Source organism: Cavia porcellus, unplaced genomic scaffold (assembly GCF_034190915.1).
Source record: "Cavia porcellus strain 051 isolate PalLab524CR breed Dunkin Hartley unplaced genomic scaffold, mCavPor4.1 scaffold_4, whole genome shotgun sequence".
Taxonomy (NCBI): domain Eukaryota; kingdom Metazoa; phylum Chordata; class Mammalia; order Rodentia; family Caviidae; genus Cavia; species Cavia porcellus.
Genome location: NW_026947487.1, coordinates 71,992,642 through 72,006,164, shown reverse-complemented (window position 1 = coordinate 72,006,164; position 13,523 = coordinate 71,992,642). Strand labels below are relative to the sequence as shown.

The 13,523-nt window shown below is 38.8% G+C and overlaps 1 protein-coding gene and 1 non-coding gene across 7 annotated transcripts in view; one reads left to right on the top strand and one right to left on the bottom strand.

Annotated features, from left to right (window-relative positions):
* Herc3 (HECT and RLD domain containing E3 ubiquitin protein ligase 3) overlaps window positions 1-13,523 on the bottom strand; it is a 136,360-nt gene that overhangs the window by 42,290 nt on the left and 80,547 nt on the right. For 5 of the 6 annotated variants that reach the window (XM_063247266.1, XM_063247269.1, XM_003467470.5 and 2 more), the window contains 4 exons: window positions 10,357-10,468; window positions 9,734-9,923; window positions 7,703-7,866; window positions 7,469-7,582 (listed from right to left, as the gene is read on the bottom strand). In XM_063247266.1, coding sequence (XP_063103336.1) covers window positions 7,469-7,582; window positions 7,703-7,866; window positions 9,734-9,923; window positions 10,357-10,468 — 580 coding nt within the window. The remainder of the gene's footprint in view (window positions 1-7,468; window positions 7,583-7,702; window positions 7,867-9,733; window positions 9,924-10,356; window positions 10,469-13,523) is intronic. The other variant, XM_063247268.1, reaches the window with a different exon arrangement.
* On the top strand, window positions 1,405-1,541 carry LOC111756076 (small nucleolar RNA SNORA2/SNORA34 family). Its single transcript, XR_002790573.1, has one exon. It is a non-coding gene; the product is annotated as a small nucleolar RNA SNORA2/SNORA34 family (small nucleolar RNA).

Genomic DNA, 13,523 nt, shown 5'->3' with positions numbered 1-13,523 from the left:
AAATCCACCCTGTACAACCTTAAGAACTAGATTCCTTTAGGGGATTCTGCAATGTTTCTTGAGATGGAGAAATAATCTTTAGAGAGACAAGTCCAGTCTAGTTAGACCAGAAAGCATGCCTATACAATCCAGGCGAATTTGGCTCATTCCTACGCCTACAAACCTAGTTAGTCTGAGTTTAAGAATGAAATCACTTCAAGACAACAATTATCATACTATACCATAGCACTAGGTAAAATTCAGTTTTCTGCTAGTCTCATACCTCCATATCTAATTACTCTGAATTTAAGAATCTAAATTCCTTCAAAGTTAAGTTTTCTTCTAGTCTAGGTACCTACAAAAGATAAGAGCATTCTCAAAAAATGAGCAGAAAACTGGGGGCAGGCAGGTGGCAGGACTTTAAAGTAGAAGCCTGAGCATAAAAGAGCAGGCAGTGTGGGAAGGCAAATCAGGCTGTTAAGAAAACTAGAAAGCTGCCGTCATCCTCAAGAAAAGAAAGTGGGATGGGTGGGCAAAAAGGATGAGCCCAGTGCAAGCCATGATGGAGACTGATCTGACCAAGAACTGACCCTAGACTTGCAAACACATCCACACAGCAAACGCTACCCAGTGCGGGAGACCTCAACCTTCCTATAAAGTGCGTAACAACATTCCAGGGACACTCCATGAAAATAAAACGATACCTTTGCTGAGGCTGCTCTGTCCATGGAGCAGTCAGCTTTACTGTCTTTTTCCTGGTGCTGTTCACTCTATCTATGGAGCAGCCTGCTTGGCCAAACTGAGCTACTTGGCCCAGAGAGCCTGCCTACTTTGGTTGGAGTGTGTGTGTATGTTCACCCACAGGTGCGTAATACTGGTGACTGAACCTAGGGTCTTCACACTGAGCAACATTCCCTGCCCTGTTCATATTTTGAGATAGGGTCTCCCTAAGTCACTAATTTGCCTGGATTTGGGTTAGCACTAGCAATTTTCCTATCTCAGCCTCCTACAGGACTGGCGTTACAGACATCACCACCATGCCAGCTCTACTCTGCTTAACGTTATAACTCACTCTGCTACAAGGCAGTTTGCTGTATTTTTCTATAATAAATCTTCACTTTGATTTAACTGTTACTAGTCTATGCATTCTTTCCACTTTACATGAGACAGCTACTATTCTAGCTGCTAACACTAGTATTGACATTTAGAATGTTTTCCTCACAGATTTGTTTAAGCATTGTTTGTTTACTCACAAGAGAAAAGAAAGCACTTGAAATATATGTTTACAGTCAGCAGGGGAAGATAACAAGAAGTCACCAAGAAGCAAGCTCTCCCTGTCAATCAGTGCTGCGCATGGGCTGCTGGGAAGACAGTCAGACCCCAGCCCCTTCTGGTGCACAGGCTGGGAAATAAGAAGAGCCACCCTTGGCCCTGAATCAAGACCGGCAGCTTCCTGATGCTGTGGGTTTCAAGCAGGAGCCTAAAGATATATCTTTCTATGGTCTGCTGGCCATTTCAGAACTTGGGCAGTGAAATGGTCAATTCATTAGAAAGAAACAGTTTGAAACAACCACTCCCACCCTGGTGAGCCACTGTGAGTGTGACAGGCTGTGGCAGCCCAGAATGGAAGCCACCTGTGCCATGCCGGAACCTGGAGCTCCAGGAAACCAAGCAACCCCTTCCCGCCCTGGTGAGCAGCTGTGAGCATGGCAGGCAACCTCAGCCCAGGACCAGAGCCTCTAGTGTGTAACTGCGCCATGCTGAGACCTGGAGCGCTGGGAAACCAAGCAACACATGCGGGCTGAGAATCAAACATCACACACACACAGCCCACCCCCACCTCCATTAGCAAGTGGGAGCCAGTGATCTAGACATCCCTTGAGAGACTGACCATAGGTAATGTAGCAAATAGGGATGATTTCCTTTTACCACCTCTTTGAAGGCAAATACTTTTATCCCTGTTTTGCTTTGTTCTAACGAATGGTGTTATTTTAGCCTATTTTGTTTGTTGAACTTCAATATACATAAAAGTATGGACAGCTATTTTGAAGAGAAGGAGAGATTCTATGACAGCCATTAGTGACTTCCCTGTTGTCTGGTTTTGAAGACCTAAAATGCCTTCCTCATTCTGTTCGGATCAGTTTTATGCTATGTTGTTTTGTATGAATTCTCTAAATGCAAAGACATGGACAACTATTTGGAAGAAAACAAGAGACAATATGATAGTGACGATCTCAGGTCATCTAGCTTTGAAATTTGTATCTCTTACATTGCTTTCTTATGTCCTATTTTGTTCTGTTTTATTGTGTTTAATTTTACCCCCTTTAAAGTGAAAAAAAAAAAAAAAGAGCACCCCTCCACCCCCATCACTGTAAGTGACCAGCTGTCCACAGAAACACACGCTGCGATGACAGCTGTTGTGGCGAAATGAATTTGATGCTTATAGTGTTTGCTATTTCACTGACCTTGTAGGTCTAGGGCCAGTGGTCTAATTTATCTAGTCAGAGGATAGTGGTATGCAGTGTGGCATCTAGGGGAGAGCTGCTGCTGAGGATGGCAGTCATTGTTAATTCCCTATTATCTTGTTTTGAAGTTCTGTAGCATTTTCATCATTTTGTTGGGTTGGGTTTTATTCTGTTTGTTTTGTCTGATTTTGTTATATCCGATGGCATGGGCAGCTATTTCAAAGATAAGATGTATTATGGTACCCATTTTGGATTTACTATTGTCTTGTTTTAAAGTCCCTTATTGCATTCATTGTTTTGTTTTTATTGGCTCTATTCTGTTCTTTTTTGTTTGATTTTTATGATGCCAGAAGGTATCTGCAACAATTTTAAAGACAATAAGAGGCATTATGGTAACCACTGTTGATTTTGTATTGTTTGAAAATCCTGTGCCACTTACACTTGTTCATTTTGATTGGCTTTACTGTCTTATTTTGCTTGGTTTTACTTATTCTCCTTAAAATAAAAATAAATAAATAAAGCAAGGAAGGAAACAAGCTGAACACTTTGAATGTAAAAAGTGATAATAAAATTCATTAACACCTGGACATATCCACATATATATTCCTTAAATAATAAACTATTTCTATTGTTTTTCTAGAACCCACTCAAGGACAGTTTGAAACCAGATGTTCCAGAATAGACAGGCAAAAAGCAGCTGGCTCATCCAGTCAAGGACATTTGACACCACAAGCTAAAAATCTTCCATGCCAAAAACAACTCCCCTAGAAAAGAAATTTTGACCTGTGAAAGAGGCATGATCGTCTGCATAAGAGCCCTGGAAGTTTCCTTCTTCCCACCCAATCAATAAGCTGCTTCTCCCCAGCTCCCCTCCTACAGATTCCCACTACCAAGAGAACTGGGAAGATTCAAGCTCACAGCTTCTGTGTCTCTGACAACAAAACTCATGCTTTTTTGCTTCTATGAGCATCAGGCAATGACCCCTTGCTGAGTATCAAGAATGGTGGCTAAAAAAACAGTGGTAGCATGGCAGTGTCCTAGTGCCCAGCACTTTAAAGCACTCGTATTCTGGATGGTGTCCTATGACTCTTCAGTCAACAGCAGGAGCTTCCTCTGTAACTCTGAGCTCTTTGCATACTGTGCTCTCTCCCCCTACCCTCTGACATCCACCTTCTGTAGCTTCCAGTCTCCTCAGCTGACTTCCCCACACCCCAGAAGCTAACAGCCCAGCACTATCATCCTCTGGATGAGTAATTTGGATAGAAAGAAATCTCAGTGGCCTTGGTGAGGAGTCAAGAGACATGTTCCCCATAGTTGGCCTGAAAACCATGGGGCAGCCACCGAGACAGATAATGAAGCCTTAGAAAACCAAGGTGCCAGCCCTCAGGAAGGTCAAGGAGGACTGAGGACTCAGTGAAAAGCAGGTGCAGAACTAGACACAGCTATATATTTTGTTTGTATTGGTCTGTTTTCCTCAGTGTTAAAGATTAAACCCAGGGATGGTCTACCATTGAGTTATATCAATCAAAAGCCCTTTTTCCTTTCTGAAACAGAGTCTTGCTAAATTTCCCAAGCTGGTCTCAAACATCAGATTCCCCTGCCTCAGTCTCCCAAGTAGCTGAGGTTGTAAGTGTATGGCACCATGCTGGACTCATAAATTTTTATAAAGCTGAGTTCTGTATTTGAAATATAATATGCTGGGTTTTATTTTGTATGTTGAGTATTTTAGATACCGCTTCTAATACTGGCATTCCTGTATCATACGAAATAAGTTTCGGTAATTTTTCTGCCACTATTGTTGTTTCTAGTCTAGAAAGATGCATTCAGACTGATCAGGAAAGTGTGCTTTTCTTGAAAGGCTCTATCATGGGATATCCACACAACAGCCTCCGCCATGGGTCCCACACACTTAGAACTAAGGAAGTATTGGTGAGCCACACTTCAAAGGTGCCTGATTCAAACAGGGTTGCACTGTGACCGAAATTCACCTTTTACAGAATATAAAATGGAAGCAAAGAATTGTACAAAACCAAATAACTAGAAATACCTTTTTTAAAAAATACCAATTAAATATTTTCTAAAATGGGCTGTGGCAGGCAGGAGACATTTGTATGAACACCTGCAATGCTGAGGAGGAAATGCAGACCCCTCTGCTCTGGGTCTGTGTTGTCTCACACACGCACTACACAGGCCCCCAAGCAGGAATACTGCCCCTCCAACACACATGAGAAGGCCAGCTTGCTCCCTCAAGTGGCTGGTTCTGCAGGACTCCTATGCATGACTGAACGCTTCCCTCGTGCTGCCCTCTACAGGAGCCTGCAAAGACGCTCACTCCATGTGCTGCTGTTTGATTTTGAAAAAAAAGATGATGGCAGATTATTAAATGAAGCAAACTACTAGAAGCTATTCTTAAAACGAGCAAAACTCAGGCATATCCTACTGTAATCTCTTTTCATTGCAGCCTCTGCACTGAATCCAACACTCAGAAAAGGTGGAACCATTTCCAGGTGTTGTCTCTAGGCCAAGTGACTCACTCAGGAGTGTGACATACATTAGATGCTGCAGAACTGCTTAATGGAAAATGGTTACTGAGGGCTCATTATTCCCCCGGCTGCGCACTCTGCTAAGATCCTCCCATGCACTCTCCCATTTAATCCTCACAATAGTGTTGTAGCTCAAATCCACAGCTGGAAGGCCTTCGGAAATGAGAGAACTTATCTGAGGCTACAGCAAGCAGAGAAGAGTTAAGAATCACATCCCACTCTTCTTAATCGAAGCACACGCACCACACTAGACCCTGTAATGCCTCAGCTGCAGCCAGCTTTAAAAAAAAAAAATTCAACATACCAAAAAACTAGCAGCGTTTTTATTTTAAAATAGTTGAAATTAAAAAGTCTATATGGAATGATGTAGCATTTTAAGCAAAAATCCAAGACATCAAGCAATTTGAACTTTGATTTCTAATTGCCTCACGCCCAATACAATAGAAAAAATTGCACAGAAATCACAAAAGGATATACATTAATTTTCTACATAGCTTATTCAATGTTAAGAGAAAAGAACCCAAAAAAGAAGATAAATCTGCGGGGCTGGGGATTTAGCTCAGCGGCATAAGCGCCTGCCTTGCAAGCAGGCAGTCGTGAGTTCGATCCCCGGTACCGATAAAAAAGAAAAAGACAAAAAAAAAAAAAGAAGATAAATCTGCTCATCAGGTACCTCCACTTGGAGACCAGAATCATCTAGATTAAATCTAGATTTTAACATGAGCAATTTCTTTGTTAGAGTCAAAAAGAAATTTTAGCAAACTATTGTTTTCAGTTACAGAATGAATAGAAGAACTGGCTTTTGCACCTAACTTGTAAAAAACTTGTTTAACTTCTCTGGGCCTCCATTTCCTAACTTAGAAATAAAACACTTGGCCTATATAATTCATAGGCTTACTTCAACACTGAACATTTTATCATTCAAAGAAAACTGTTGGCTAAAACAAAAAGCTTGCCTTTTTATAACTTCTAAATTCAGTGATAGCCAACTTCCTTGGTAGCCCTCCTGTTAAAACTGCCCATACTACCCCAGTAAAAACACCTTATGCATAGTGCAAACTACTTTGCTTCTTCAGAGTAAACAAAGCCTTACTAAAATACTGTGCCAATTTTAAATGTTTCTATAGAAAAAGACACAACTTTGCATGCAGTACCCATCATCTATTATTTGACAAAAGAGCACAATCTTGCCTGTTTAATTAAATAAGTCTATTTAAATGCCTTGCTGATCTTCAAAAAACCTGCAAAGAAAAACATCACCCTATTACTGGTGATGAATCTGCTAATGTGGCAAAAGTCTCACCTCAGATGTTTCTCCTGCACATAGCTTCATTAGCTGCAGTAACCAAGTTACTCTGCTTTCTGACATAACTCAAATTTACATCCATGCCACTAAGCAGGGATTCCAAAGAGACAAGCATATATATATATATATATATATATATATATATATATATATATATATAAAAGCCAGTGTGCAATCAAACTGAGCAGACTGCAGAGTCCTGAGCATGCCAGGGTGGCAGGCAGGCGTCTGCAGTCCCTTGAACAGTAGAGCTAACATATGGTGAATCTAGGAAGGAGTGTGTAACATTTTCCTGTCAACAGCCCTAAAATCAGAAGTGGCCAACAGAACTAGGCAACTGACATAAAATGCCTAAAGTAGGCTTGCTGTGAGAAGTCAATAATAAGCAATGACTTTCTCCTTCATGCCAGGACTACACTGGTCTGTTTTGGGGATGGTGGCCACAATAAGCCTCATCTGAAAGGCCAGTACTGAACTCCAGCCAGCTGGTGCCATCTGGGAAGACAATTTGTATTGGCAGATTTTCCAAGTCTCAAGAAAAGCTGGAAATTCATGTTTTCATATGTTCTATCTTTTTTAATTTGATAAAAATGAGGTAACAAATTTATACCTTCATCACCTTTAAATGTATAGTTTTAATAGAAGTATACTTCCAGTGTTGTACCAAGGCTCTTCAGTAACTTTTCTTTTAAAAACTAAAACTGTATGTCCATTACATAACAATTACCATTTATCCCTCCCAACCATTATTCTCCTTCTGTTTCTATGGATTTTTAGAGTACTTTAGACATATTCATTCCTGCTTGTTTTTTATGTGGTGCTAGGAACTGACTGCAGAACTTTGGGCCCTGCACATCCTAAGTGCCCATTTTACCACTGTTACATTATGACCAAAGACACTTTGATTCTTTCTACTGTTGCCAACTTAAACAGTGTGTAGCATTCTGGATGACTATTCACTTGTAACTCCTTATGACATTTATGATTACCTAAAGTACATCCAAGCTCCAAGACTGCAAAAGCCAGCTGCGTGGAGGACAGGTGTGACACTAACATCAAAGTCAAAGAGAAACTGCACAGCTCAGAGGTGTTTTCCTTGCCTGTCTTATACTTTGAAAAAAAAAAAAAAAAAAAAAAGACTAAATCTTTAAGATAAGCCTTACATGAATCCTTACCGTCCCTGCTTGATGCAAGAACCACATGAGGTAGTCTTCCTGAATATCCACAAGACTAGAGATCTCAGGAATGTAAAATGTATCATATTCCACATGCTTCACTTTAAGATTTACCTGACAAAAAGCAAAATGAGGATAACTAAATACAGAGAATGGAAAAATGGCTTCTTAGAGAACATCTCAGCAGGACATTTCACCCTACCATCTATTCACACCAGTGCCTCCTGTGCTCACCTTATATAACTTCTCCAAAAGCTTGAGAGCTGCTGTAATGTAATTATTAAACAGTACAGGTATTAAGAATGTCTTTCTTCCCCTCAGTAGATAAAGGACTGCACCTTTATAGAGGTTTACCAGCTTCATGAAATATTTGGGGCATACCTGAGACCACCAGTTATCTTAAGAAAGAAAGAAAAGATATATTTCAATACATAATCATCAACAAATACGTATGCTTCTGCCTGCTAGCTAAAAACTTCTCTAAGGCCCGACTATAAACATTATTCTAAAATACAGTGTCCCCAAACTGCCTTTTAAAAGAATCTATTAAAATATTGCTGTATAAATTTTTGTAGCAGTTATACAAGAATCCATGGGGTTGTTTTGTTTTGTCTTGTCTTGGCAAAAGCATCTGAATTTTTTCAATTCATTCAGAAGATTAATCTAAAAGTTAATTCCCAGGCTGAATGAAGACAAAATACATATATTTTGGACATGAGGGATATCCCACTGGACTGCTCCAAACAGTGCTCACACGTCCTGGTTATTTCAGCACTGTTCACAGCCACTATTTATACCCTGCATCAAGGATGTGAACAATAACAGGCCTACAAGTGTCACCAACATGGAAACCATTTCTTTTTCTTCTTCCTTTTTTTTTTTTTTTCCACATCAGGAATCAAACTCAGGACCTCACACTTGCCAGGCAGGTATTACACCACTGAGCTAAATCCCCAGGCCCTGGAAACTACTTCTTTCTTTTAAGAAGCATAATTACTTGAGAGACTACTACTTTTATTATTCTTCAAACAATGCTTTCTCTTAACCAAACAAGATTATACCATTGATTTATACGTTGTAAGAAATTCCATCAAAAAAAGCAACAGGGGAGGATAAAATAAAAAAGACAAAATACTCACAATTATTATATATGTCTGCTGGACATCTATCATATTTTCTTAGAGAAATCTTTTGAATGAATACTTGGAAGTTAAGAATAAGTTTATCATTTTGTTTTTGTTTTGTTTTGTTTGTACCAGGGACTGAACTCACGACCTAGCTTTTGCAGGCAGATGCTTATGCCGCTGAGCAAAATCCCGGCCCTTAAGAGAAAGTTTACTTTTTGTGTGTCATCAGATCTGGAAAAGTAAACTTTAAAATCCCAAAAGTTAAAATCTGATACTATTTTTTCAAATTGTTATCTATCTCACAACTGTTAAAACACCTTAGAAAAATGTGCCTCATATGGCTTTATATTTTTAAAAACTAATTACTAATATATTACTGTTTTTGTTATTATTTCTGCTTTCGTGTTTTGTGCAAAATAGAAAAACCAAAAGTAGGCCTCATCAATCAAGGGGAGACCATGCTTAAGTAACAGCTCAGTCCATCTGAACACAGAAGTTATACTGAGTTGCAACAAACACCTAAAAAAAATTACCAGAAGGGTAAATATAAAAAGCCAGGTAACAGACTTCCTGCACTTGATTAATAAAACACCTTGAGTGCTATTCCAAGAGAGACACTCTCCGATTCACTGAGGTTCTCCTCTTACGGAGTGTCCAGAGCCTGAAAAAATCAGTGTGGACTTAACTGCCCTAAAAAAAAACAAACACTTGGTAAGTCCCAACTAGGTAGGTCATTTCCTGCCTCTCCTTTCCTGGATACCTCAGTTTCATCAAATGTATCTGATTCACTCCCTCCCCCAAAATAGATACTGATGAACAAGAGATAGATGGGCACTACCTTATGAGACAGTATTAACTATGAGCAAATGTGGAAGGGAAGAAAATACACTGAATGATCTGACTTTGTGATATTTCAAAATTAAGATGAATCTGGCATCAATTATTTCAAATAATCTAATTGTTCGATTTTGCTAAAATTACAAATAGGATTAGCCAGAAATTAACAGTAAAGAAAAGTTTAAATTTTACACTTTTATCAGCAACAAATAGAAGTAGGATCTAAATCCACTGAGAAGCAAAGGTCACACCAACAAAATAAATAAGCACAGAATCACTTGAGTGATTTTAGCACATTCACCTAATACTTTACTAGGGTTTGTATCCAGTCGCAGAATGGCCATGGCCAAGGGAATAGTCAGTGTTATGTAATACTTGGAATCCTGGAGCAGGGGAAACTCAGGTAATATTAAATAGATTCTCATTGCTTCAACATCTGGAGGTGAACTTGACAACTGTGGAATTAGGCAACTTTCAAAGCTGTTTAAGATCTGTATGAAAGAAAAGAGTAATGAAAAATTCAAACAGGCCTGAGATTTGCTTAATTTATCTCTAAATTCACAAGCTATTTGATTGATTTACTCTGATTCCTACATTATATACAGATAAACTACTATGACCCAGGCACTGGTCAAGGCTCTCAGAACAGATCAGGAGAAGAAAACCTGAAGGCGTCTACCCATAAAGATCTTACATTCTTCAGAAAGATTAAACCAAAGAGAAATGCAAAGAAGGCCAAATTTCCAAAATGAGTTACTAAGTTAAACACAGTACAGGACTTGTCTTTTCACCTTTTTTCCTCTTAAAAGCTGAATTTCTCTATGTATCATGAACACATAGACTAGTACAAAACTGGGGAAGGAATTATTCAATGTAGAAATGCATCTCCAAAAATGTACTTTATAAATGTAGTAAAAAACATACCTGTTCTAAAATCATGGAGTGCTGAGAGTTCATTAACTTCTCAAATAACACCCTAGTTGAGTTCAAGTCAATTCCTGGGATTTTGGGACTTGTTTTAAAATGTTCATCAATTCTAAACAAACAAAACAGCATTGAAGAAAAGAAAAACAAAGCAAGCACTAGGAGAGAAACTACAAATAAAGAAAGTGTGTCTATGCTGATCAGTTTTAAATTTGACCTGGCAGACAAGACCCATCACACTCCAAGAAGCCTATGGAGTCAACCTCCCAGGCATCTCTTTCCAAAAGATGATTTTAAATTTTGAAAATTTTCAACCTTTATACTTTTCAAAGATTTTTACTTTTAAACTATTGAAGTTTATAGTTAATGTTATTTCCCTGATTTACTTCTGCAGATCTTTATTTGTTTTGCCCTTTTCTGCAACTATACACTTAAGCTGTGATACTATGCAGATGCTATGGCTAGGTATTAAAAAAAAAAAAATCACCTGTGCAAACTGGCCAGTTCATCAGCAAATGGCAGATAGAACTTCTCTGAGTCTCCCTTAACCAAGTACTTAAAATAAAAATCAGATCTACAACAACTGAAATATCTCTTAGTTAACACATGGAATTCAATTACATTCACCAAAGGACTAATTTCACAGCAAGGACTAATTTTACTCCCTAATGAAAAGAAGTCATTTCTCCAACTTTAAATACTCGTAGTCTTTCAGAGACGTAAGAGAATCTCTCATAAACTCTCTCTTTTGAATACTCCACATCTATTACTTTACAAAAGAGCTGTCAACTTGCAAAATATACTTCTGTTTATGAGTAATCGACATATCCAAATGGTCTTAACATCCTCTAACAGAAATGTTACAATTTTTAAAAATACAGGTAGAATTTATAACATGTAAAAAATATTTTTATATGTATTGGAACACAAATGGTCAAATGAAGAGCGATGTTTTTCTTTGCTGGATTTTGTTGTTGTTGTTGTCCTAAAAATAAATGTGCCTAAACATTAATTATGCTTTCCATATAATGAGATATACTTTATACTTCTGCTATTTTTTAAAAAAACTATTTTCTGTACATATACATAGGTTTGTAAAAGTGGTCTTCATTCTGGTTAGTTTCCTGGGAGGCATCATGTATACACTGGTTTCCTGTAATAGCACAACTGTCAAGGAAGTGCGGGGGTGCAGATGATGGTGTACAACTGTAATGCCCACACTCTGGTATGATCATGATTCCAATCCCAGCTTGGGCAACTTAATGCCTTAGTAAGAGCCTATCTCAAAGTTTAAAAAAATTTTAAAAGGTCTTGGAGGTAACTCAGGGTAAAGGACCAAAACTAAACCTAAATACTAACAATAACCAAAAAAAGAAAAAGAAGAAGAAAGAAAAAAGAATAGAAAAAATCTTTACCTACAACTGCATGGAATTCATGGTAATAAGGATGAGTAACAAACAAGCCAAGAGCAATTCCCAACCTACATAAAAGATATAAAAGCTATCCTTTTAGAAGAGATTTTCTTAACCTTGCTGCTTTTAACATTTTTTTTTCCTTTTTCCTTTTAATTGGTACCGGGGATGCACTCAAGACTGTCTGCTTGCAAGGCAGGAGCTTATGCCACTGAGCTAAATCCCCAGCCCCACTGCTGTTAACTTTTGGGGACACTTTTACATTGGACAGATAAGACTGTAGGATGTTTACAGAATCCCTAGCTTATCTCAGATGCAAGTGAATGCATCTCCCCATTCCATTAACTTAACCACATAAAATGTCAGCAGACATTGCCAAATACTCCCTGGGGAAAAATAGCAATATCCCCTGAGCAAGAACTGCTCTTCTAAAAGATCAGCATCAACATAATTTAGAGTATCTTTTCCTGTAGGAAAAGGCCAATTACCAAGTATGAAATAAACCTAGTGATCTCATGCCAGTTTCCCTAATAATACAAATAAATGACTTTATAATCTCTCACTGTAAATGAGGAGAGTGAGGACAGTCTCTGAAGTGACCTCTTGCAACCCAGTTAGGAACATGTTTTGGGACAGAAGGGACCTGAGGATTAATTTTAAGTGTCAACTCAACTGGATACAGGATACTCTGATAGCTGGAAAAGCACTATTTCTGGATTTATTTGTAAGAGCATTTCTGGAAGAAGACTGACATCTAAATCAGTGGACTGATTTGGAAGGTCCATCCTCAGGCCTTTCATGTTTTATCAGCCTAAATGTTTTACCAGCAGTTTCCTGGTTTGAAGGCCTTGCACTGAGCCACACTACTAGCTTCCTTAGTTTAGATCACTGAAGGCTTTTTGGAGGCCTCCCAAGGCTCCATAATTATTTAAAACATATCTCCTCGAATCCATTCATCCTATGTTCTGCTCCTTTGAAGAACCCTGGCCACTCTATGTGTTCAAGGGTAGGGATGGGGTTCACACATAGAACTTAGGTCTAAATTGTTGCTATTGTTTGGATCTTGAATGTTCCCCAGAGGCCCATATGTCAATGGTACCCGCCTATGGCACTACTAAAAAATAGCAGAACCTTTAGGGGATATGGTCCAGTAACTGAAAATGACCTTATAAGGGAAATATCCTTGAAGGTGATATTAGGACCCCAGCCCCTCTTCTTTTGCTTCCTGGAGACCATAATGTGAGCAGCTTCCCCTGCTGTGCATCAATATTGCCACACTCTCCTATCGTATCATCACACACTCAAAATCAATGTAGCAAACCAACTATGAACTAAAACCACATGCCAAAATAAATCTCCCCCCTTATAGGTTGACTGTCTCTAAAGTATATTTTATAGTAACAGAAAGCTAACACATCTGTCCTGAGACCTCATTATTCTGGTCACAAATAAAAAACACTGAGGGATGATCAGGACTTGGAATCACCAAAGACCCAAATCCACACCAAAGCCCTTAAGGTGCATCAGGTTCCAGAGGTGAAGCTGGCTAAAGGGACAAGGCCCAGCAAATGACACCTATCCACTGCCTGCCAGTTCCTCCAAATTACAGCTTCCAGATAAGCTGGGTTGGCCCCAAGTCCACGGATTCCCTGAAACCTCTCTAGAATTTGTCCCTCAATCCGCTCCTTTTGAGATAGAAAAAACTATGGAGAAGCACATCAAAGAGATCAATGAGACTATTTAAAGAATTAAGAA